The sequence below is a fragment of the Amblyomma maculatum genome, chromosome 2, assembly GCF_055883805.1.
Source record: "Amblyomma maculatum isolate TAMU_Amacu chromosome 2, ASM5588380v1, whole genome shotgun sequence".
NCBI lineage: Eukaryota > Metazoa > Arthropoda > Arachnida > Ixodida > Ixodidae > Amblyomma > Amblyomma maculatum.
Genome location: NC_139345.1, coordinates 26,485,307 through 26,510,121, shown reverse-complemented (window position 1 = coordinate 26,510,121; position 24,815 = coordinate 26,485,307). Strand labels below are relative to the sequence as shown.

The window sequence follows — 24,815 nt, the reverse complement described above, 5'->3', positions numbered from 1 at the left end:
CACGTATCATCATCATCCTCCTAACATTTTTAAGCGCGCTTGGCTCTGCTGTGCTGCAGCTCCAAGGCTGACCTACCTTGGCCACGCTGCGCTTGTTTTCAGGCTGCATGCTTTTTCATAGGTGCTGCTGTCAGCCGCCCAGGTGCATGTACGCCTTTGTTCAGGCATTGAGCCTTCAACTAAATTTTGTTACATTGAAGTTTGGCGAAATTTACTTCGTTATAGAGGGGCTAAAAATACATTGTGTTCTATGCGCCCGAAGTTACAGAAACTGTAACTTCGGACGCATAGAACACAATGTATTTTTAGCCCCCCCTCTAACGAAGTGAATTTCGCCGAACTTTCAATGTGACAAAATTTAGTAACAAAACTGAACTACTTCGTTACATCGGGGATTTCGGTAAAATAAAGTTCATAACATCGAGGTTGTACTGTATAGCCCTACATTCTTCCCTGGGGTGTGCAGGGTCAGCTGCAAAACCTCAGTTTGATGATTAAATTTATTGGTTAATTAGATCATTTGACTTGTGGACAGATTGTAAAGAGAAGAAGGCAAAACACTGTTTCTCTGCTTGTGGAGAAGAGGGAGAGGCCTTAAGTTGAAAGCCATTGGAAGAACTTAGAAAGTAGCTCTTGTGGACAGAGGAAGTGCCTTGCACGAGTGGAGGAAAGCTCAACACGAGGGGGGTATTATGTGAACATCCTGGTGGGGGGCTACTGTTAAAAGTAGAAGGGCAGTCAGTCGATGCCAACCAGCTTTCATCGATTTAATGCGCTTAGCCAGCAACCTTAACTCTGCACTTTTTTGGCATTCAGTGCGCCTGCATTCATTGGTGGATGGCTGCACTAAATAACAGCATGAAACATTTGAGTTGTTTATAAAATATGCTGTGCGTAGTCCTTTCTTCATGGTTGCTAGTTATTGTAGCTCCATTTTTTATCTTTACTTAAAAAAAATAAACCATGTTCGAGAATTATGCATTAAAATTTTTGAATTACAAAATTCAGAAAAAGGCGTTTTGACTGATAACTCTTGTTTGCTGTTTATGAATATGCACAAAATTATTGTCATTCTCTTAATTTTCTGTGGCAGAATATTTTGAATTTTGTGAAGAGAGTACAAACAATCTGCAGTATTTTCTGTGCATTAATGCGGCCTTTTGCTCTTCGTGCCCAAGACCATTAAGAAGTAGGTATCTGCAGGTATTTTGTAGTACAGCAGAAAAGAAATTTTGGACTGTAATCACAGTTAGGTTCCAAATTAACATGAGGTGCTTTCTGAAGCAGATAATCCAAAAAGAAAGGAGAAAAACAAATTTCTGTACAGATAAGGCAATACTGTAAAAGATAGTTAATTTGAGTTATCAGTTGGTCTTGAAGAAACTGAACCATTTGCGTTATGGCATACCTGCTGACTCTTCGAATTTTCCGTAAAATGTACAAATTCTGACCAGTCTTACGATTTTACGAATTTTGCATGAAATTGTACAGAAAATGTTATATTTTCGGAAAAAAAATCGCAAACATTTATTAACACTATTATAGTACCTTTCGCGGCCACGAGAGGGTAACACATATTCATGATATCATCGGCAGTAGCTGCAAACGTTGTAGTGGCTTCTGTCTGCTCGGGGGAACATGGATCCATATCCAAAACTCGATACCGCCTCTGTCAGGCTAGTGGTTATAGTATCTGTAGTCGGGCTGGTCAGGCCTCCATGCGGCCTAAACAAACCTTTGTTCATGTGTTTGAACGACTTAGATGTTGGCCTCTGTTTTTGTTTGATCTGTGGCCACATCTGACGCAGTGCGACTCTGGTGTTTTAGCAGTAGCGGTTTCACAGTGCAATGGCGGGCTCAAAGCTGCGACAGTACTTCCAAGTATTTTTGAAGTCGTACACGTCACAATTTTCATGCTTCGTGCACTCTAAGAAAGGAGAGAAGTTCGGATTTTGCAGATTTTGCACCACGTGTGCCTGTAATGTTAACATTTCTCATGGTGGCAAGTTTGACATCAAGCTCCACAGCCAGCCAAGCCTGACAAGTTTTGTACACAGCGATAGCGACATCGGTGTGATTCGTGCAGAGTGTCATTTTACGGAGTTTTAGTTGTTTAGTTGAACATAACATCCCGCTAAGTGTCAGTGATCACGCTAGACCACTTTTAGCAGGCAAAGTCAGCAACCATAAAAGCTTTACAAAAATAAATCAGTGTCATTTTACGGAGTTTTAGTTGTTTAGTTGAACATAACATCCCGCTAAGTGTCAGTGATCACGCTAGACCACTTTTAGCAGGCAAAGTCAGCAACCATAAAAGCATTACAAAAATAAATCATGAAACATTGGAGTTTTCGCTCATTACTCTACAGGACATGGATTTCGCTTGTAGGTGAGTGAGCAAGCTTGTTGTTAAAGGTAAATTCTTGCATTGGTGGAGCTGGCTGACGGCATCTGCTCGGCGCACCCAAGCCGCGGGGAGACGGTAGAAATGTGACGCTGGCCGCGCTTGGTTCCGAACCGTGAGGTGCATTCATGGCAGGAATTTGGGAAAAAGAAAAAAAAAAAAAATGTTGACTAATCATCTCAAGTGATGCCCTGCCCCAGCTGTGCGCGGTCAGGCCGACGAAAGTTATGCACCAAACGATCGGGCGTACGAACCTGAAGTAGGCCTAACATGTTCCCCAGCACGGGAGCACCAAGCACGGAAGACTGCTACTGCCAGTGGTCGCACCCGTCGCGATACAGTGATATCGCAGGCCGCAGATGGGCAGAAAGAGAAGCTCAAAACAAAAAGTTTGAACTCGTGGCAACGAAGCGGCAGTCAGATTATTTATATGATAATAACGGCAGCGCGACGAACATTCCGCTTGAGACGAGGCGGAGTTCACAATCATCAGATCTAAACAGTTTGCCGAAATTGGCGAAGTGTAAAACATACGACGGCGATAATCGCGTTGAAAAAGGTGAACATGGATAAAAAATCGCCGTCAAACTTATTCTCTAATGCGTAAACTGCGGGACACGTCTTCGTAAAGCTCGCCGCCCGTTTGCGCCAATCAGACCTCGTTCATAGTCCTTAGTGAATGCACTTGCTTCCTGTGCAGTGCAAGAGCACTGGGAAGCAGCAAACAGCTCCAAATTACATTTCTTTTCGCAGTGAACATTCCTTACCACGGTCTTGACGCGAGGACGTGGCAAAACGACGGACGTATGTTAAATAAATAAAAAAAAATGTTGCTGCCTGCATGTATGTGACTCGCGCAGCCGAAAAAGTGACAACTGAACGTGCTGCAACTGCAAATCAAAATAAAAGAGGCGACACTTGGACGTTGGAAAGCAAGGAAACTACATTCATGGAGGTTTCTAGCCATTTTAAATTGTAAATGTGTGCATTGCACCAGTGAATGTCCATTAAATAATCCCCTGTTTCTTTATTGCTCTTTTCTCAAAACGTGCATTGTCGACCACTTGCAGTTTTTCGGCCTTAATATCTCGGCACCTATTGCAGATAGAGCAATAATTTCTTTTTTAGCATGAAGCCAAGTATGTGGAGCACACAATGTTGCAAGTAGATTTTTTAATTTCTTATTCAAAATTTTTTAAGTGGCTTTTTTTTTTGCGACCATTATAGCGATATATTTTGACCTTTGAACTTTGTTATGCAATAAAACAAGAAATAATTGCTCATTCAAAAAACTGCTTGCACCATTGTGTTCCTTATTCTTTCTAATGTCCAGCAATATTTTCATCTGAAGTGTTTCATCAGTGGTCATTTTTTTATTGTTCTCGTAAGAATTAGACTAATTGGTGTAATTATCTCATGAAATAATTGGATCACAAAAGAAATAATTGCAGTTTTGGAATCTGCATAAACTGCACAAACCTTCCAAGTTGCATCAATTTTGATTGGTAAATAAGGAAAATAGTTTTACGACCAGTGTCCCCTCTTAAACATGCACAGCCTCGTAACTATGTCGCCCTATCGCGGAGGCGTTGCTTTGACTATATGCATGGCTGGGCGTCAGACCACCCAGGCACGGCGGCTCGCATTTCAGATTGTCCATAGCGGAACTCACTTGAGTTTAAATTAACGGGCTTTTTTGTACACAGACCTCGATGAAGTTTGGACGGACCAAGTAGTCCAGTTCAAATTATTCTAAAATTCGAATTATCGAGGTTCAAATTAATGAGCTTTCACTGTATTGCTTCTTTTGTTTCCTTCTGAATAAACGGGGTCAAATAAGGAGGCCTTACTATGAGCTTTGTTGAATAAAGCAGTCTGAACTTTGATGTTGCTTGGAGTACTTGCTCTACGCTTTTGCTATAGTGAAACCTGACTGTTCCTCTTGACTTGATCGCAGCCCAGCAATTCCAGCAGGATCCTAATGACCCAACCAAGTGGCAAGTGGTGACGGCACAACCCGTAGCAGCTCCCGCGGCCAGCAACAACCAGACCCACCTCCAGGCTGCTGGACAGCAGGTCAGCCATGGTGAATGGTCATTGTCTCCACTGCGGGAGACTGAAAGGTGCAAGTCATTAATGGTTTAAAAATGGAAAAGCCTCCTGACAGGTGCTGACCGACTCAAGGTGATCAGGCTCAGAGGTATAGAAGAAACTGCAGTTCAGACGGCTACTTGTCGATGGCTGCAAGTATAGCTTCCAAGTCCTCAGGTAAATTTCATTGAAAAGGGCTACGGAGAATAACGATAAGAGCTTCAGTATGAAGAGTTCAGGTCATGGATAGTGTTTCAGTAGTGTGGCGGGCCACCATGTGAAGGCATTCACATGTACTGAATTTTGACATATTGTTCAAGTGGCGGTGAAGCCACCAGACTTCATTAACGGAAATGTGGCTTTTAGAACACACACACACACCGGGTGTCCCAGCTAACTTGAAGCAAGGGTTAAAAAATAAAATATTAGAAGTGAAATATTGTTGGATGAATAAAACTATTTGCTTCCAAAAGACAATTTTAGAGCAATGATGGGTGGGCCTCCTAGTCCGGCAGTCCATTGGCCTTTAGCGAAGCTTCAGCCCTGTTCACTAGTCTTACTCTTCTTGATGTGCTTACTTGAAAATTTTCCAGCACATTTTAAATAATTCCTAACTACTCAAAATTTCCAGTGTTATATGTCAGGAACGTTTTTCGTTTTCAAGAAATTATTTTTTTTTTCCTGAATCTTGTGTAAAGGCTGCAGAGTTAACAAAAATTAGCTGGAGGCTGGATGGAGACTTGCTTGCGATTTCCTTTTGCGAGACAAGTTTTTAGTTTGAAGCTTTTGCTGTGCAGTGTCCAATGACTTATCTGCACTGAGGCAAAAACTGCCCACAAAAATTTCAAAATTCACAAATTGAAAAAAGAAAAAAAAAAAAAGACTAGCAATGTGGTCATAGAAGGGCAGTAAAACAAATGGTCCAAATAAATAGAACAATCTTGAACAAGTCCGCTCCACAAAATAAGTGTCTAGTCAGAAAACCATGATGGAAGAAAATAGCATTTATCAAGGTTCCCCATGTGCAGAGCCACCGCAATTCACAAGGAGTTATTGTAGAGTGCATCCCAGTGGATTTCAGCAATTAAACTTTGGCAAGACTTAGGAAAGGAGAGATGCATTGATTTTCCAGCAATAAATTTTCTGGCTATTTTTCTCAGTCTAAAAGCTGCTTTCACCTTTTATGCAAAGGAATGTTGTTCGTTGAAATATACAGATGGTGTCTTGCTGAAAATGCCTTAATTACACCGGAATAAGTTTGGCATGGCACCCTTGTGCTTTACACATGGTGGCATCAGCGGCAGAGTCTCGTAGAGGGCACACTTAAAGATCAAAATATGGTATGTCAGACCCCTGTGAGCGGGGCAGAAAAAAAAAAGAGAGAGAGAGAGAAAGAGAGAAAAAAGAAAGACAGCTTTAATAGAATGCACCAGCCTTTTCTCCCAGTGACTGAGACGGGGACGCACTGTTGTAGGTTCACCTGGTGCAGGCACAAGCCCAAACACTGACTTCGGCCGCAGGGGGTGCCTCGACCCCTGTGACGGATGGCAGTGGGGGCCTGGAATCCCCTGACCTGACGGACGGGGGTGCCTCCCAGGGGGCGGCCGATGGGGCCAGCACCCCAACGGGGACGGGCAGCAGTGGCAGCGCTGGTCTCAGGAGACTACGGCGGGTGGCGTGCACCTGCCCAAACTGCCGGGAAGGGGAAGGCAGGTGAGGGAGCCCTTTGTTGAACACACTGGATGCTGGCTGTGTCGCTGGGCTAATTAATGTCTGCATTCTTGTATTCTTTGTAAGTTTCTTGTGATTGATCCAGACATCATGTGTATGTTATTTTTGCTTTCATGCTTAACGATGTTAGACATGTTGGGCATAGTGAAACTTTGCACTCATTCACGGCTGCTGCATAGACGTCCTCTTCGACAAGAATGTAATCTGTGTTTAAAGTTCTGGGGATCTAAACAAAAATTGTGTCGCAAGAAGTTATTATATATGGTAAAAAATTTTTCTGCCTCTGGTTTGGTTGATAAAGCTAAACATCAAGAAGCTGATTTCATGAAATGCTGCTCGTGGTCAGCGCAATAACACAAAATGCAGTCCATGGCACATTGTTACCAACTGCTGTTTTCTTAATTTGTATCCTACTGTAGTAACATGTTTTCGACGTAGAGACAGCCATGCGCTTCATACATGTGTAGGCAGCTGCAACTCGTCTCTTCACTGAGAGAAATTTATGGAAAAGTTTGTGAAACATTGTCGAGGTAAAGCATGGTTCTAGAAAGCAGGTTTCAGCTTTTCACTGTTTAATTCTTTCTCACAAAGAAGCGGGAAATTTGCCTGCATTGCTGTCAGTGTTGAAGCTGGAGATATGAGAAGTGTTGCGAAAAATGCCCTTCTTTTCGCCCGTCTCTTTGCAGGAGTAGTGAGAACAAGCGGCGGCAGCATGTGTGTCACATAGCGGGCTGCCATAAAGTCTATGGGAAGACGTCCCACCTGCGGGCCCACCTGCGCTGGCACACCGGCGAGCGGCCCTTCGTTTGCGAGTGGCTCTTTTGTGGCAAGCGCTTCACGCGCTCTGACGAACTGCAGCGACACAAGCGCACCCACACAGGTCGGTCTTCTTCTCTGCTCACAGGGCCGGGAGAGGGGCTGCAATGGAAAAAGAAAAAAAAAACTCCAAAAACACTTTTATTTCATTGGCGAATTTTCCCTGCAAGAAAAAGATACGCTTGTAGGCAAGCTGTGGTGTAATCGCAGAGCGAGAAATTTTCATGCTAGTTGGTATGTCATTGTGGTCTAGAATTTATATTATGCACACCCTCTAGTATACTTCCAATGCTAGCCCATTGCAGTGGCAGCTATGGGCTGCACATCAGCCTGCCAACCAGGCCTAACTGCAAGCTGTTTCGGGTGCTGATTGATACGTCTGTGCATTTCTATTATTTTCATCATGTGATTCTTCTATTCCAAGAGTGCGTGCCATTTGGAGCGCTCGTCCCGTCTTGTGCATTGTTTTGAGGTGAAGCCTTCTCACATGCTACGCAGCTGCTTGTGAGGAGGCTGCACTGTAACTATACCACACCGAGAAGAGCGCTGATGGGGCCCTTATTATTTTTGAGCTGACCTACTTTGATGTTCCCAACAATGTGCGCACAATGAAGAATTCACGGAAATGTTAAAAATAGTGCGTGCCTCACTATACTCATCTCAAAAGGCAACCATTGTGCAGCCTTGGTTCAAATAGATTTACCACGATGCACATTGTTCTTGTCAGCTTGTCGGTCTTTTTTTTTTTTTTTTTTTTTCATTTAATAATTAAAACTTTATATAATCCCAACATTCTTGCTTGTTCCTTGAAATTTTAATTACGGAGCTTTTGCTGTACAGGTTTACATTAGTGCCCAAGAAAGAGGAAAATGAGACCAAAATGCAAATTCATAAGGGTGAAAAGTGCTGAACTCTGCTCTGATAATCCGCCTTTTTCACAAGGCTGCTATGCGCATGCGCGCCTCTCCCCTGGTTGAAAACAAACTACCAGCCCCCCTGCGCATGCGCAGTTCTTGGCCTCCGTGATCGGCGCAGCGTAAGCTGATCTCGGGGGCCATGCGCAGCTCCTATTCGTGACAGGCGTATGCGACAGATGGCAGTAGCTGTCAAGAACAAACATCACCATTTCTCAGGTAGCTGTGTCTCATAAAGACATTTTCAACCAGTAGCAGACGAATTTTCAACCACTCCCAGATGGCACCACAATTTGTGAAAAAGGCAGATTCTACTACACACAATTTGTTCCTCAGTCTACTGAAGTCAGAGCTGCAGGACATAAAGGAGGAAATGCAAGTTGGTATGTCTGAAACATAGAATGCACGGGATAATAGCATTGTTAAGCTAGCCGGGTAGTTGTCGACATGCTTGGTGTACATTGATGGTTATAAAGGTACCTGTTTTACCTCGACTGTGCTATGCTTGAAGGGGGTGCTTCTAGAGGTTGATAAAATATCTGCTGCCTTGAAGGTAGCAGCTCACAATTGCCTTGGTTCCCAAATGCAGGGGAGAAGCGCTTCCAGTGCGCCGAGTGCCTGAAGCGCTTTATGCGCAGCGACCACCTGTCCAAGCACCTCAAGACCCACCTTAGCAAGAAGGGCGTGATCTCCGGCGTGAGTGCAGCGGCCAACGCCTCACACGACGACTTTGCCCCGGACTCCTGTGACTTGGAGATGTCCGTAGACGTGTCGGACCACGACCTGTCTATAAATGAGTCAGCACTCGCTGAGAACAATGGCACTGCGCATGTCCTGTCCACATGAAACCACATATCCAGCCAATCTCGTTACACACCTTTACTTATTTCTGTCATATGAATCCTCTTTTCTGCAGTCCTCATAAGGCCTTGAGATCGTTTCAAGTTTGGAAGTGGTGTTGGCAAGGCAAGTGCAGAATCAATCCATATTTTTTTGTTTTTTTTTGAACCAGATTGTTTGCTGGCATGAAAAAGAACCGCTCTAATGCAGTAATGTGCAATTAAAATGGAACAGTAATGGAGATGAGGCTTAGCCAGATTTAGGACTGATGCACGGAAAGAAGAAACCATAAGACGGGCTGCAATCTAATGACTGGCAACTTTTTGAAAGGGGCTGACATCACAATGACTAATTGATTTTGGGATTCAGTTAAGTGTTTTCAGACTAGCCGTTGACAGTGGTTTGAACTATGTGAAGTTCTTGTTTTGTTTTTTGTTTTTTTCTTGTATGATATTAGCCAAGTGCACCGGAACTCGAATGCAAAAAAGTGTTACGAGCACAAGCCATAGAGACTACAACCAAGCTATTTTTTATATGTTTCATATACATATATGTTTCATATATAAGTGCTGTATTAACACGATAGCGTTAAAAGCTCAGTTCTCCAGTAAATCTGGTATCGGCGTTGTGAGCGAAAAATCACAGGCATGGCTTTGGCAGGCCACAGTTGGTGACTGGCACGGCCAGGCACTGGCTGGTCATAGGGTTGCCTAACGTCACACGACCTTATGACATGGCTGACTTGGCAGAAGCTACTAACTGGGAACCTGCCCTTTCAGATGGGAGGGTGAGGTCAGAATCTGCCTTCCAGGGCACGTTGGCCTTTATATCCATGTCGAATGGCCTTTCACATAAGACTGTATTTTAAAGAGTATGTTTGAGATATTAGAGGAGCAAATTAAGGGATTAGTAATTAACCGAGCAGCAATGTTCATGTACTCAAACTAGGATCCGCAAGAAGTAGTGATAAACAGGAGCGATTAACGCTACCGCATCATACCCTAAGCTAAGTAACCCTCCCCCCTCATACCTAAATTTTAGTTAAACTAAACATTGGAATTTAATGAAATGTTATGCATATTATTTGAGTCAGCCGGACTTCAGGGCGAAGGCCTCTCTTATATTCCTCCAATTAGCCCGATCCTGTGCTAGCTGCATCCACTTGAAATTTAGACAGTATCAGCAATAAATTTTGGATTTGACTGTTTTCAGTGTGAAAATCTAGTTTGACCCCATTTTGTTTAAAAAATTTATATATTGTTTTGTTTTTAGCTTTATTTATGAAAACAGTACCAAAAATGACACGCTAAATATAGCAGAGAAATGATTAGAAAGCTCACTGTGTGCTATTAGAAGCGCTTTTGTGTTTCAACCTGGGGGAGCAAGTAAAAACTTTCAGCAGGCTTCTGCTTCAAGCATCGATGTGAGCGTCTTCTTTTATAGTGTTGTATTATTCTTTTATATTAATTATTTTAGGTCCCCTGGAAACAATATTGTTCACACTTCGGCAGCAGAAAGTAAACTAGCTAGAATGTGTGGAATCAAGAGTTATTTCGCTGCACTGTACCATCATAAATTCATGAGTAGCTGCAAACTGGTAGACACCTAAAGGGTGCTAACAAGGCAATGGCTAGCATTGTCATTTCCCACCCGCCTCAGTTGTGTTGCTTATATTGCTTTAACACTCTCTGCTGCAAAGACACACCATTGCTTCATCTGTGGTAGGGCTAATGATCCGATAATTATTACTGCCATCTCGATTCAAATCTTCCACCTATCTTCATATCCTTGGCGGTCAATGAGAAAGTAGTTCTGTCAAATGAATAAGTGAAATGCTCGAAGCAGTCTGACCTATGAGGCTGAAAAAAAAAAAAGGCTCTCGAGATTAGATTTTAGTCAATTCCTCAACAGGATCTGACTAATTTTTATTTGACATACGATTTGTGCACAGGATTTCTGGGCTTTCAAGGTTTTTCTAAGTAAAATCTATAGTTACTTATGCCATGCCATCACTTCTGAAGATCAAAGTTTCGACGTTATATGCAAGTTGATGTAGTTTATGTACCTTTTTTTTTATCTATTGGCATGATGCTGTCTATAAGGCCTTTATGAGAACTGCTGCAAAATGGATATTTTTGCAACTGGGATCACTGAACAAAGTATCTCACTTTTTGTCAGTGCTCTTATTTTACAAGAACTGAATAAACTGAGCATAATGCTTAGCATATTGCTGTTGTATTTTTTACCGGACCACGTAAAAATCTTTTTCTCATTATTGAATAGTCTTTACTAGCTGGCACTTGTAATTCATAGGAGTAGTGTAGCAAGCATGCTGAATTGAAGGGGAAGCTTTTGAAATGATTTAATCTAAAAATTGTTTTTTTTTTTCTTTTTTTTTTCCTTGAAAGGCTCCAAGGAGTAAATTTGAAACTGCTGCTTTGCCTAATCGGCATCTTGTTCAGTGATTCCATTTCATCTATCTTTTTTTTTTATTTTTAATTTTGTATTTCTTGTATGAATCTCATGTGAATCACTTGTGTAACGAGTTTGTGCTTAAGGAGGCTGCGGTCATTCACAATCATCTCTCACAATCTGTGAGGATTATGGTTGCTATTTGTCTAATACATATTTGAAGTGTGGCAAACTTTGGGCACCGTGAAATGTTTTCTTTGTGTCTCTTTACCTGTGTGTTGCGATTCTAGTTGCATATTGGACATGTACAACAAACCTGACATCATGAGCTGATTCTGATTCTCATCATTTTTATTGCTAGCTTTTTCCAACCACACGCAATGGATCTTTCTGACACAAGTATACAAGAAATAACTGCAACAGCTTTTTAATTTTGTTATTTCTCTATATGATACTGGGAATAGAATTTCTTGGTATTGTATTTAATTTTAATTGATGTGATTCTTGCTGGCCTGTGTATGTCCATTATGTAAATTTCTGCCATGTAAATCCACGGTTTGTAGCTTAAAAATGATATGCAAGATCTCACAAGAGTGGTTCATTTGCTGTATTGCTGTGTTAACTTATTTATACTTTTTTTCAAATGCACGACATTCTCTTACATTGACACACTAAAAACGTTTTAAAAGGACATTTATTTTGTGCTGCACAGCTGATTTCAAGAGAAACAAGCTCCTCTCAATAACATTTTTTTAAGTCTCAGGTTGTCGTGGCCATTGCATTTCAGTTCGCTACCTATTTCTTCACACATTGCACTTTTGCAGTAAGCCCAAAGTTTGCCTCGCTTAATGCCAGTGACATTGGCAAGGCTGTACCATTGTTCGCCGGCGGCATTTCCTTGACCTGCCACTTCCGAGAAAGCGAGAATGAGCCTTTCCTCATTTGAGGGGAGTACCTACAATTTGCATTAGTCGGAAGATGGCAACAAGTTTGCCCCTGGTGCTTTGTGAGTGAGAGTTCGACGCATGAACTACCTGCATGCAGGAAAGAGAGCGGGGGATTTCGGACTCATGAGTGTCATGCCTTGGGCATGTCACACTGGGTGACACACTGGTGCCGTTTATGCACTTGTTTGTAAAATCTTGTGAAGTACAATTTCTGTTATTAATATATACTAAAACAGCATATCTGCAGCATGCACATTGGGTGCCAAGTTCATGGTGTACTCGTCTTATTTTGCCCAGAGACGAGAATTTTCTTTATATATATAGATATATATATACTATATATGTAAGCTTGCATTTTTGTTTTTGCTGTTTATGGACATTTCTTGTGGTCATATGTTTAAACCTTTTTGCCATGAGCATGCTTTAATTGCGAGGCACAGATCATTTTGTTACTAGCAGCTGTTTATTTTTCTATTTTATGCACCCACACTTGCAACATAATGACAGTGCCTGTTTTTCATAGCTTTTCATCCACTGTGTGAATAGGTTGTGTTGTGTGGCAACCTTCGTATGAATGATGTAAATATGTGTGATGATGCAGTGAGCTTTCATATTGCATGTTTTTGCACTTTTCATATTAGAAGAGGTGAAGTGCTGCAGCCATAATTTGGATACAGGTACCTCATACCATCCCATATTTTTTGTGGTATTGCAACAGATTGTAGTGATTTTTAAATAAGAGCATGCTAAATAACTGCTCAATCATATACTGTACAGATTTTTAAAGATCACTGCTGCCACACAAAATCAACATCATCTGAGATTGAAATGTGCTTGTTGACGTTAGCATTTGTTTATTTTTTGCAGCACCCTTTCTTTTTTGCAAAGCTCATGTGTGCACTGTTGGTAAGAGCTATTGTGTACCTTGAAATTGTTGATGAGCACTTTTTGCTACATGTTTCTGAGCAGGGAAAGTGTCGCTATGCTGACCACAATGTCGCAAGCTCAGAAGGCGTGTTATTGAGGTGTCAAATAAAATTGAGCCATGTTGAACACCTTAAGTGCTGTATTTCTTTGCTTGTGTTCATACCAACTTTCTTGTGGAACCTACTTGTAGCTAGTATGTAGCATTTATAGCTGATACAATGCATATTATGCAATATTCTTAGAATCACTGTTGGTTGGTATTAGAAAATAGTAGTTACTCACTTTCAAGTAAATATTCCCATTCTCTTCAAGTAATCGCTGCAGTTAAAAAGATGGCTCAGTTTGGGGCTTCAGAGTGTAGTCTGTGCAGTTTCTGTTAGTGGCTGAAGAGCATGGAACAGTAGTAGTAGACAAGCTGCAAGACTTAGCTTCTCTGTTCTGCGATGTAGTCTCATTTTGGGCTAAAAGAAGAGCAGTGCTGTAGGAATGAGCAAGGTCCGTATTCCAAGTTTGCGTCGTTATTGAAAGTGGCGCCATTCCGCCGACCTCGAGTAATCTGATTTACCGGTGTTGTCAGCGCTGCGGCTAGTTCGCTTAACCAACCCTGGAAACCCAATGAGCGTATCAAGGTGGATGCGTGCAGAGACCGCGTGGGAAATTTTGTGGATCGTCATAGCTATGGCCTAGTGTTAGCACTGCACGTAATTATATTCATGCCGCGTAGAAAAACTGACGTTGGTTTCGCAGCTCTTCTGTAGCGTGAGTAACGTCGTGTACCCACGACGGCACCGAGAGCAAGAAAGAGTAGTGGAAAGTTACGGTAACTCGATGTTCTTAACTGCGCCCCGGAATTGCACTCTGGTATGTTTGCTTTTCATCGCCAACGAAATGCGGTCACCGCAGCAGCGATCGAACTCGCTTTTGCTCAGCAGCACTCTGCCACGTCTCTGCCAATGAGGCATGCACGGCAGTGCTGCCTTTGGAACCAGTGCCTGAGTTTTGACTTGGTCTCATAAAGTATCCAGTGGTGAACTGCCTGCATAGAGAAGGAACAATATGGCGGTTGCTTGCCGTCTCAAATATGTAGTTTATACGAGACTAACTTTCCTCTTGTTCCCTGCTGCATCGTTTGCGAGCATTCTAACGCCAATGCGCAGTAGCATATTAAGAAGCGCTACAATCACTACAATGCTTCCGTAAGTTCCTACAGCAGTTCTTAAAAATGGCTGCCAACCAAGCGTGCGCGTGCACTGCAAATCTGCGTTTGATTGGCTTAACGCTACCACGTGCGCATTGAAGATTCTTCGGCCCCCTGGAGGAAATGCTCTGAACTCTGAACGTTGGCATCCATTTTTGTTTGGGTGTCGTGGTCTGTTCGGCTATGCTTTTAAATATGGAAAAGAAATGCTGTCTCAAGCACTGCAGCACAAATTCGGAAGAGGATAGCACACCAGTTTCTTTCTTCAAATTCCCAAAATCGAGTATCATAAGAATCGCTTGGGAAAAAGCGATCCATATAAAAGGTTTCAAATCGGACGACGAGACGCTGTTGTGCTCCCGCCACTTCTCCGAAGAGAACATTAGGGTAATACGCGGTAGAAGTGTCCTCAAGAAAAGTGCAGTACCAGAGCTGAACCTGAAACCCGAGCCGCCGCTACCTAACCGAACGAAGAAACTAGGTATGTGCGTGAGTCATTTAGTACAGGATGTGCACTATGCAGAATTGTGTGGTTAAGTTGCATTTTCTTCTTATTTTAGCAAAAGAGGTGAAGACTGCAGAAAGGAAAGGTAAGTAACTTTATCATTCTCGTTCACGTATTGTGCGTCAACCACGCAACATATATTTTTTCGCGATAGTGCCAATGTGTTATGATCGTGGTTAGGAGGAAGTGCGCATAGCGTTTAGGCGAGCCCAACTGCAAACCTTTCGCCTTAGGAACTTTAGTGTGTTGCGCATTTTATCAGGTCTGACCTGATAGTAGTGGTAGTAAAGTAGGCAGCGTTTTGAGCACGTTCCTGCACACAGTCCAAATCTTGTGTCCGAAAATGATCGCGCTGGATATTTTGTTCTCGCACTTGCGCGTTGAAGTGCGGCAGTATACTGATTACGGACTGAAGTTGCGGTACTATAGTAGCATGTCTGGCTTATCACCTGCGGTGCTTTGATGCCGACGTTTTACACATTGTTTCGTCCGTGAAATTCGAATTTCAATAGGGGCAAAATGCTAACGCCCATGTGCTCTGCTATGGCGGCGTACAGTACGTTGGAAAGGGCTCGATGCTACCGCGTTTCTTATATTCCTGGGACGTTAAACTCGACTTAACCAGTGCAAAGAGTGGTGAATAGCGCAAGAAAGACGGGCAAAGGAAGTTGTTCACAGGGCGATTGACATGAAGTGACAGCTGTGTGTGCGCGCGCGCATGTGATCTCGTGTATAACTTGCGTGTACTGACAGTGTTATTGCAGAGCTCGACAGGTCTTCTCGGCAAAAATTGAGCTTCGTCTAAATTTTACATTATTGTCCAGTTGCATAGAAGAAAGAGAAGTGTTTGTTTTTCGGATTTCAGTGGATAACAGCTACCCGTATATTGTGTCCTCGGCCGGCTCCGCTTTAATGCTGAGAGCGTAGTGTAGCATTGAGCTCGCATGGAATCTTCATGATGCACTCCGTTTGGGAGTTGCGCATACCATGGTTTGCGTAGGCGTTTAACAATTCTCCGGTTCATTCCATGTCGCGGTAGCTGCATCGAAACTCAAAAGGCACCCGTGTGCTGTGCAATGGCCGTATTAATCTGTAGCCTTCCACAGCTGTGTTCCTCAGAACCCATGTCTCTTCGTAGTGCTAAACGCCACATTCATTTGTTTTCCTCATTTTGGCGTCGCGAAAAGACTGGCCTGTGAAAACACCTTTAATATTTGGCAAAAAATGCAAGAAAGACTGCTGTTTGAGATATTTGTTCAGATTTTGTGGACCAGCAAAATGCTAACTAGATAAAGGTGTGGTTAGGTATGTGAAAGCACTTTTGATCCTTGATTAAGTGTGCAAGAAAGGCTGTTTGTTTTTTGAAATATTTGTTTGGATTCTGTAGACCAGCAAAATGCTGACTTTATGAAGGTGTGGTTGGCTATTGGACTCTGACTTGCCGTTAAGCATCTCTTGTTAAACTTGGCTTGCAGTCAGTGGCCCAAATAATGCAAGATGTTTAACTTTGGGGTGCATTTTCTTCCTATGACATTGGCTCATTTGTTTTGCATTGCAGGCTCAGCAAAATGTTTGGTTTGCCAACAACCAGTCGGTTTCATGTACGAGTTTCTCACCGATGCTCACGCTCACAGAGCATATGCCATGAAGAAGCTCATCTGTGGTCACTGCCTCCATGAATTCGAGAGTTTCAGTGACCTGATGTCACATGTCACCAGCATTGGTTCAGCTAAGGAGTATGTGCCCGACCGAAGCGAACTGGCACCTCTTCCTCACGTAGCCCCGCGTCGACAGTATCCTTGTTCCCAGTGCAGTTCTGTGTTTTCGACAACTACGGCAAGGCTGTATCATGAAGTAACTCACAGCGCTGCTAATCAAGTGGATTTCTGCAAGCAGATGAAGCTAAAAGTGCAACATGCAAATAATAGGGAAGGTAGTGTTCTTAAGACGCCAATCAAACCGGGAAGGCGAATAAAGATCCTTGCTGCTGATCCCTCTGAAATATATTTTGATGAGCCACAGGACGAACGTAATGAAATGCCACTGAAGAAGCAGCGCGATCCACCAGTGAAAAAGCAGTGCAGGTCATCACAGAAAAAGCTCTGTGAGTCGCCCACAAAGAACCAACTTATGCCACCTGCAAAAAAACTGTGCAAGGCAAACTCTTTATCTGGTAGGAAGCATCTGAATACAATCAGTTCCCTGCCACCTCATCAGAAACAGCAGCTTGTGTCAGCAGTTTACTGCAACCAGTGTGAACAACAGTTTTCAACACTTAAGCTTTTGGATCAACACTATTGGTCTCAGCATTCAAACATGGATATCCCCTTGGACCTTGCTTTTGAAGTGGGCAGTGTGGATGTACTGCCCAGAGTCACAGTATGCTCGGTGTGTACAAAGCGGACCGCATGTGTAAACACCATTGAAACGCTGCTTCATGAAACTGCAAAGGATATCGAAACAGTACATTCAAGCTGTCTTCTCATTGTGGAATAGTCACTTGTAGTTGTGAAATAGAGCCTAAATTATAGGTTTCTCTTCAACCATACATTGACTGTGCTCTGGTCACGTGCTGCTGGTCCACTCTGCTTGACTGTGCTTCTTGCAGGTCGTCAGCTTGTTCTGCTATCTGTCCTCTTGTTTACAGAGTTGCACTTTCAAGACTTTCAGGATCTGTTTACTGGTGCAAACTCCAGTCTTGCCATGTAGGACAGCAGCATTGGTTAAAAACTACGGTGGAGGGAGGAATGCTTAACATGAAAGATGCTAAGCTATGAAGCTCGTGCTTTCCTGGAAGTGCACAGAAGCAAAAAAAGCTGGTAGCATTCCAGCAGGTCCGGTGATTGAAATGTTATAAACTTGACTTCTGTGTCATATCAGCAGCACCGGCCTGCAGATGTGTGTTTTGATGGAGCCCCTTGTGCCTTGAAAGTGAGGATTTTGGTTAACATGCCATAATGCAAACTCTCATTAAAAAAATCTTTCTGGTTTCTTACAGGATTCCTGGTGAGTTGGAGGCACATTTGATGCTAATATGTACACATGGTCACAGAAGTTTTTGGTACATGAAAATAACTGAACCAAATTTTTCGGCAACCTAAGGTATGCAGCCACATTCAGAAGGGTGCGCTCTGTATTCCTCTGTGTGACCTGCCCAATGCACCCTGTCGTAGCTGGCAGTGCCCTTAGCGAGGAAATAAGCCTTTATCACGAGCTCAGTGTTTCAAGAACTTTTGAGGGCTCCTGTACTTTCATTGCATAAGCTATTGCATGGTGGGTACCAGAGTGGATAGTGGCTGAAGTCGTGTGAAATGTAGAAAAAGCACTTGTTCCTGAGTGAGCAGCAACATGCAGGACTTGTGCTTCTTGCATATAGGTAATTTATGAAAACAAAAACTGCACCCTTTACTCTTCACATTCTTTTGAAAACATGCATGGCAGATTTTAATACATGGGTGAACATGTTGGCTATTTGTTTTCACAGACAGAGCCACGTTCTTCAGAAAACTTGCATGGCAGATTTTAATCATATGCGTAAGCATGTTGGCTTAAATTGGCTATTTCTGTTCTCATAGAGCCTTTTATTGAGAACACCAAGTTTCATATGTGTGATCAGTATAGCTGTGCACTTACTGTACCAGTGGTGTGGAATTAAGCATGGATTTTCTGCATGCACGAGTTTGATACCTAGTGGCAGTTATTTCTCTATACACGAGAAAACATTTCTTATTTAACTTGGAAGCATTTGTAGGCTACATAGCCATCTAAGATTCTTAGTATTGATTTTTTTTGCTGACCTTTGCACAAAAGGTGCAAGCTTTAGTGTTTTGTTCAAGTTATGCTAGCAGTTTATTTTAGTATTTTGTGCTGCGCTAGTAATTTTTCTCTTCTATTTTTATTATAGCACAGGATGAATTTGTTGTGTAATTTGGTTAAAATTTGCTCTAATATATGTCAGCTTTGAAGTGGAAAAACTGTCTGGCAGTAAAGTAGAGCTACAATATCAATAAGAGATGTTTAATCATTTTGACATTGTGTTTGGATGTACAGTGAGCAGCACACCTCTTGGGTCTAAGTCGGCCTGCCGCACTGTCACCTTCCAATGCCTTTGATAGCCTGTGAAATTCCTGTCACCACTTGCCTATCCCAATTATGTGTTCAGCTCAACAGACACATTAAGCCCAAATTCAATGCGACCTTTCATTGAATGCTCGCCACCCTGACATCAGAAGACTTGCTGTCTTAGCAGCTGTGCCACAAATGTCGCCTGGGACTGTTCACGTGTCATGTGAACCAATGTGCTGCCATACCATGTAGAATCTCCCACAGGATACAGCTGTAAGGGTGTGCATGCTCTTGATATGCACATATAGAACGAACAATGGAAACTTAAGGATATTGTATCTAGGCAGTTGCCCGTCCATGGTATTACATCACAACAGCAAGGAATGCATCATTTTAAATCTTGGCACTGTGATGTCATTAATAATGACTTTGTGAAACTAGTACTGTTCATGTAGCGTGCCATTGGCAATGTAACTCAAAGGCCGAGATAAAATTGCTACATCGATTGCTCAGCTATGAGTAAAATTAAAACCCAGTGTCATCAGTTCTCATTATTCAGCTAAAGTCAAGCAATATGCTTTTATTTTCACATGTTGCTATATATTGTTCATATTGTGTTCGTTCACAATGTACTCATTTTTTATTTTTTATTTTTACATTAAAGGTGTTCGGCACATATTTTTGAAGTTGCTATTCATACATACTTGTGGCTGTCGGCGTTGTGCTGAAATGTATATTAAGGCAGTATATGTAGAGCTGTCATTTCTTTGACAGTCACACTTTAATCATGCAACATTCATTTTATCATTGTTTCAGTGCTGTGCTTGAGGATGCGAGTTCCCTTATCCTGTCCTGATGGCATCCCTTTCGGAAACATTTTGCAAGTGGCAAACTGACTGAATAATTATAAAGATGCGTCATCATGTTGGGTTTTATGGCGCATAGGTAGCTAAGGTCATGATGCACCAAACACAAGGTTATTATGAAGATCCCATCTTTCGCATATGGGAAGTCAGGTAATGATGGTATTTTATTTAAAGGGGTGTATCAAATGTCACATAAAGCAGCATGAATGCCAATATGAAGTCAGTGCACAAGAGGTTTTCAGTAAATTCGAAGCCCAGCACCAAAAGCCTGGAATTTCAGGACTGCAAACTCTTATTTCTGACGTATTCTCTTCTGAACATTTAATCCACTGCTTTCCTAGTGCTGAAACTGCTGGCAAAAGGAAAAGAAAATAGCTTTTTTTTGTGTTTGGATTTAAGCTACAGTTGCCACATAAAAATACCATAGTATTTGTGAAGATGAGAGCATGATTAAAAGCTGCCAACTACTTTCTTGGAAGTAAATTTTTCGGATGTATTTGCATCACAAGCTGCATCTTAAGGTTTGAGGGGGCTCTCTTGGGGTGAACCTGTGAAGCACAGCGGGAATGAAGCTCTCGTACTTTGTGTTCTGCACATGCGTGACAGCATAAGTGCATCAACCTCCGGTCCTCGCCTCCAGCCTTGTTTGCAATTGTGGCTCAAAGCAGTCACCAGATGAAACCTAAAATCGGGCAACAGAAATGGCAGGTTTTATTGTGCTCTTATCTGTTAGCACAAATATTCTCGTATTTTTGCACATGTGCAGAATGAAAGATCACATGTCTGTGAATGTCTGGTATCAACCCGTCAGACACTGTAGCCACTCTGCTATTGTCTGTGTTTATTCGTGTACTACATGATAGGAACATAATAAATGAAAAGAAAAAAATGGCTTGCAACCATGGACATGATTGAAACCACGGCAAGCGTACAGGTGAGCTTCCCTGGCCGCTGCATTAAGCAACTACTGCATCGCTGCAGGCCGACATAGCAGCCACTTTCAAGCGTTGCATGCTGTTCCCTTTTAACTTCTGTTTATGCATATGTCAGTAGAATTCTGTTGCATTAATAAGTGGGTGTCAGTTCTTACTGCACAGGTGAAAGCTTCTATGAAGACATGGAATTAAAAACTCTGTATGCTGTACTGACGGGCGACTTCAATGTCAAAGCAGGCAAGAAGCAGGATGGAAACCAGTCTGCGGGTGACAGTGCTCTAGGGATAGCAGAGAAGAGCGAGTTTGCAAAAGAAAAAAAAAAAAAATACCAGTCATGAATACCTTCAAACAGAAGAACACATAGTGAACGTGGAAAGGCTGCAGTGGAACGACTCTAAATAAAACAGGCTTCATACTCTGTGCTCGCCCTTATGCAGAATTTAAGGTCCTTGGAAAGGTGCGATGTAGCGATTATGGGATGATAAGGTCTAGTAGTAGTCTAGACTCAGAGGAAATAGAAGAAACTAGTGAGAAAGAAGCCCATCAATTAGAAGTAAAAAGAAAAGAGGAATTGGCGATCTCGCTGCATAAACATATATTCAGCTTTAATACAAGACTGTGACACTTATGCTCAGTCGGTGAACGATCATCATTACGGAGTGCTCAGGAGAAGCATACGGTAGCATGATAGGCAGGTTACCAGTAAGCTTTCTCAAGAGACTAAAAGAAGACATGCCAAAGCATGAAAGCCTGCAACCTGACTCAGAACCGACAGAGCTATCAAAGCTAATATCAGCCCTGCCGCAGGGGCTGAATGGTTGAGTACTCAACTGCTGATTCCAAGAATAGTGGTTCGAACTTGGGCACGGCAACCACTTTTTGATAGAGGCGAAAAGCAAGGCACTTGTGTACTGTGTGATGTCGGTGCACATTTAAGAACTCCAGCTGGTCAAAATTACAGGAGCTCTCCATTACGGCATTCTTCATAACCTGAGTCAGTTTTAGCCATTAAACCCTAAAACCAAACGACTAAATGCAAGATAACCGATATAAGTATAGTATGGAGAGAATCAAATATGCTCTAAGGAATAGAGGTGGTGTAGAAGCAGCCAAAACAAAACTAGGCATAGGCAAAATTAGATGTATGCATTGAGAGATAAGGGCGATGTCATTAGCAATATGGGTAAGGTAGTTAAAGCAGCCAAGGAGTGCTTGTTTGTACAGCAGCCAAAGTAACGGGTGCAGTAGTGCAAAGATATTAAACATCACGCCAGTAATAAAAGAGAAAGTTAAGCCGTGGTAATGGGCAGGAGGAAAGCAGCTGGCGAGGATGAGGGAACTGCCCATCTTGTGAAAAGGTAGTGGAAAGATTAGCCTAAAAAAAACTGGTTGCCTTGTATGCGCAATGATTCTTGGAATAATGCCAAAATTATCTTCAACAGTAAGAAGGCGGCATTGAAAAATTGGACCGATCAGCTATCTGTTGCCTATGAGTACTTACTAAGATGATAGCTAATAGAAGCGGGCAGTCTTGGGCTTCAATCAACTGACAAGGCAGGGTTTGTAAAGGCTGCTCATATCCACACTATATCAGTCGGGTGATAAACTGTCAATCGGGTGATGGAGAAATGTGCATTAAAAAATTGGGACGCTTCAGCCTCTTAACATTGCCTCTTTATTCCATGAATTTTTGGCATTGAGGGACTAGCACAAAGTTTGGCAACATATTAAATGTCTGATTGCTTTGGTTTGTGGGAAAAAGAAGGTGCAGTAACTGTCTCACTTCTGAGTGGGCACTGACAATTAAAATGATCGGCATATAATTACAGGCATATAAGTCGTCAGTTTGAATCCTTATCACATATTAGCCTCCAACTCGAACGTTGCATAAGGAACAGTTGCGTCATGTTTTTCTCAATTCTGGGTTACGGCAAGGGCGATGCCTTTTTGACTGAACGAGCTATACACACTTCCGCATAATATGCCCAACTCCTTTATATAGCCTTCATAGATTGCAAGAAAGCATTTGACTCGATTGAAACCCCACCAGTCATGCAGGCATTACGGCACTGAGGTCTAGAAGAGCCATAGGAGATTGTAACCTAACAGAATTGAGGCAGTGTTGGAAGAGAACAGTGTTAATAACGGCTGCGAGAAGAGGCCTCTGTCGGGTTGATCACGAACAGTCATCTGCCAAAGTTAGTATGCAGAAGAGCCAGATGTAACCTCCCTTGCTTTGGTAGGTGATGAAGTGGGAGGAGGGAAATACCCTCTCCTTCAGGAACGAGACCGGAAGATGGTTGGCACGGGAAGAACCCTGCGACTTACCTGCCACCAACCATGGTTGGCAGATGGTGAAGAGGAGAGAGGCTTCTTTCTTCTAGAGTGGAGGAGGGAAAGACCTGAAGGTGGCTGCCATGGGAGGAGGATGAGGAACAAACTTATTGAAGGATAAAGAGGGTGGTTGGAGCTGCAAGTGGAGTCTTCAGTCAGACCCCGCTAGCTTGGCTGAGTCTGTGGAAATTGTGATGAGCTCCCACTGGGCTTCCAGGTTAGTACTAGTCAGCTGCAACTACAAGGCTGCATTGGGTTACTTTGGGTGGTGCGATTTTCGCTTGCACATCCATATGATATGACTAAAGATAAGGTTGTTGCTGCACCATGGGCATGTATCTATTATTACGTTGGGTGGACACAGTGTTGATGATGGAGGTTGGGGAAAGTCAGTGTATTCGGCAAAGTATGTTGGCATCTGGCATTGAAAGATGTTCGTGAGGAGGGGGTAGATGCATCGATTGAGTCGAGAGTTCTCTGGCTGCATAGAAACGGGGTTCATGCTTAGGCCGCAAGTCCTAGCTTGGTGCAATCGCAAGCTAGGGTGTCAGCCTTGACACTGCCTTCTAGGGTTTCGTGTCAGGGGCCCAGGTGATGACATGATCTTGTCACGGGGTAAAATGAAAGATTCTAATCAATGTACAAGATTTGTGTGGTGATGCACGATAGTAATTAGGCATTGTCGAAGTTTCTGTGCACTTAACATCGCCAGTTACTTATTCTAGAACTTGTGGAAGACCTCCCACAAATCCCACACACAATCCCACACACAATCCCACAAGCCACAATTTGCCACACATACTTCTGCACTGCAATTCATTTTGTAATGAGCTAATTTTAAGCTTCAAAGTTTGTAGAAAACACAGAGCAGTATGATAAAAAGAAAATGGGGGGCTTCTGCCAAGACCCTGCTTTGGCTCATTCTCCACTCTGCTTGCGATGGAATCTGTCTCGTGCTGGCTAAGTAGCCAGCTAAGCTCACCTGCTCAGCTTATCAGAAACTGAGCTTGCTTCGTTGGCTAGTACAAGTATGCGACACTAAGAGCAAGCCAGTACTAAAGCAGGCATAGATGCATTCATGCAGCTCTTAGACAATGCTTGCACATGAAAACCTTTTAACATATGCTTATGGCTTTTTTTTAAGGCTCTGTTGCATTTTCCTTGCAGAAAGCCAGTCTCCAAAACCTGCTGGCCATAGTAGTGAGTGCCACTAGTTTGGCACTACTAGAGCAAGCATTGCCTATTTTTATTTAGTTCACCCTCGGACATAGTCCGCTTAGAGAATTTGACTTTATGGGGTTTGCCTTGAAGGGGGTTCACTGCAGATAAGGTCGTCAAAAGTTAAATATGGTATTGTGTATTTATTACTTTCAAGTAGAAGTGTTTCAAAGCTAATTTGCTGTTTCTGCTAACCCGTCATTTGGTGCCGAGGCATTTATTTCCAAATTCAAACATGAAGGATGGGGACCATACATATACATCATGTAAGCAGCGAAAGTACCAGCCTAGCAGGCCTAATACAGGAAAAGGGCATCTGTAGCCAAGGCTGATGTGTAGGTTTTGGTCAGGCTTCTGCCCTCCCAACATTGTGGCTGCTATGATATCTGTGCAAGCCATTCGTTAGTACTGTGTATAGGAAGAGTTCAGGGTATAATGTTATTGACACCAAATTTGGCCATTGCAGCTATAATAGAGACGGGGATAGAAGGAACTACGGGTCCACTCAAGGCAGAATTTGCAGCGAGGCTCGAAGAAGTGCCGCAAAATATCCCATTACCTTTACAGAAGGGTAACTATAAAGAAAAATGTGGAAGCTGAATTTTCTCAATG

At 42.7% G+C, this 24,815-nt stretch overlaps 2 protein-coding genes across 4 annotated transcripts in view; both read left to right on the top strand.

The window, feature by feature from the left end:
• Positions 1-13,216, top strand: part of LOC146198191 (transcription factor Sp1-like) — a 60,812-nt gene extending 47,596 nt beyond the window's left edge. For all 3 annotated transcript variants that reach the window (XM_084593584.1, XM_084593586.1, XM_084593585.1), the window contains 4 exons: positions 4,362-4,480; positions 5,970-6,208; positions 6,913-7,106; positions 8,546-13,216. In XM_084593584.1, the coding sequence (XP_084449710.1) occupies positions 4,362-4,480; positions 5,970-6,208; positions 6,913-7,106; positions 8,546-8,802 (809 nt within the window). In that variant the 3' untranslated portion in view covers positions 8,803-13,216. The remainder of the gene's footprint in view (positions 1-4,361; positions 4,481-5,969; positions 6,209-6,912; positions 7,107-8,545) is intronic.
• A 1,088-nt stretch (positions 13,217-14,304) lies between these two features.
• On the top strand, positions 14,305-19,528 carry LOC146198190 (uncharacterized). The gene is made up of 3 exons (XM_084593587.1): positions 14,305-14,761; positions 14,841-14,870; positions 16,344-19,528. The coding sequence occupies exons 1-3, from the start codon at positions 14,464-14,466 to the stop codon at positions 17,279-17,281; spliced, it is 1,266 nt and encodes a 421-aa protein (XP_084449713.1). The 5' UTR covers positions 14,305-14,463; the 3' UTR covers positions 17,282-19,528.
• The last annotated feature ends 5,287 nt before the right edge of the window (positions 19,529-24,815 follow it).

What these genes read in the sequence shown, in the direction of transcription:
- LOC146198190 (XM_084593587.1), top strand. Translation starts at nt 14,464, where the DNA reads ATGCTTTTAAATATGGAAAAGAAATGCTGTCTCAAGCACTGCAGCACA. An exon ending in TAACCGAACGAAGAAACTAG is followed by an intron (nt 14,762 to 14,840) that starts GTATGTGCGTGA and finishes TTCTTATTTTAG; the next exon opens with CAAAAGAGGTGAAGACTGCA. An exon ending in GAAGACTGCAGAAAGGAAAG is followed by an intron (nt 14,871 to 16,343) that starts GTAAGTAACTTT and finishes TTTGCATTGCAG; the next exon opens with GCTCAGCAAAATGTTTGGTT.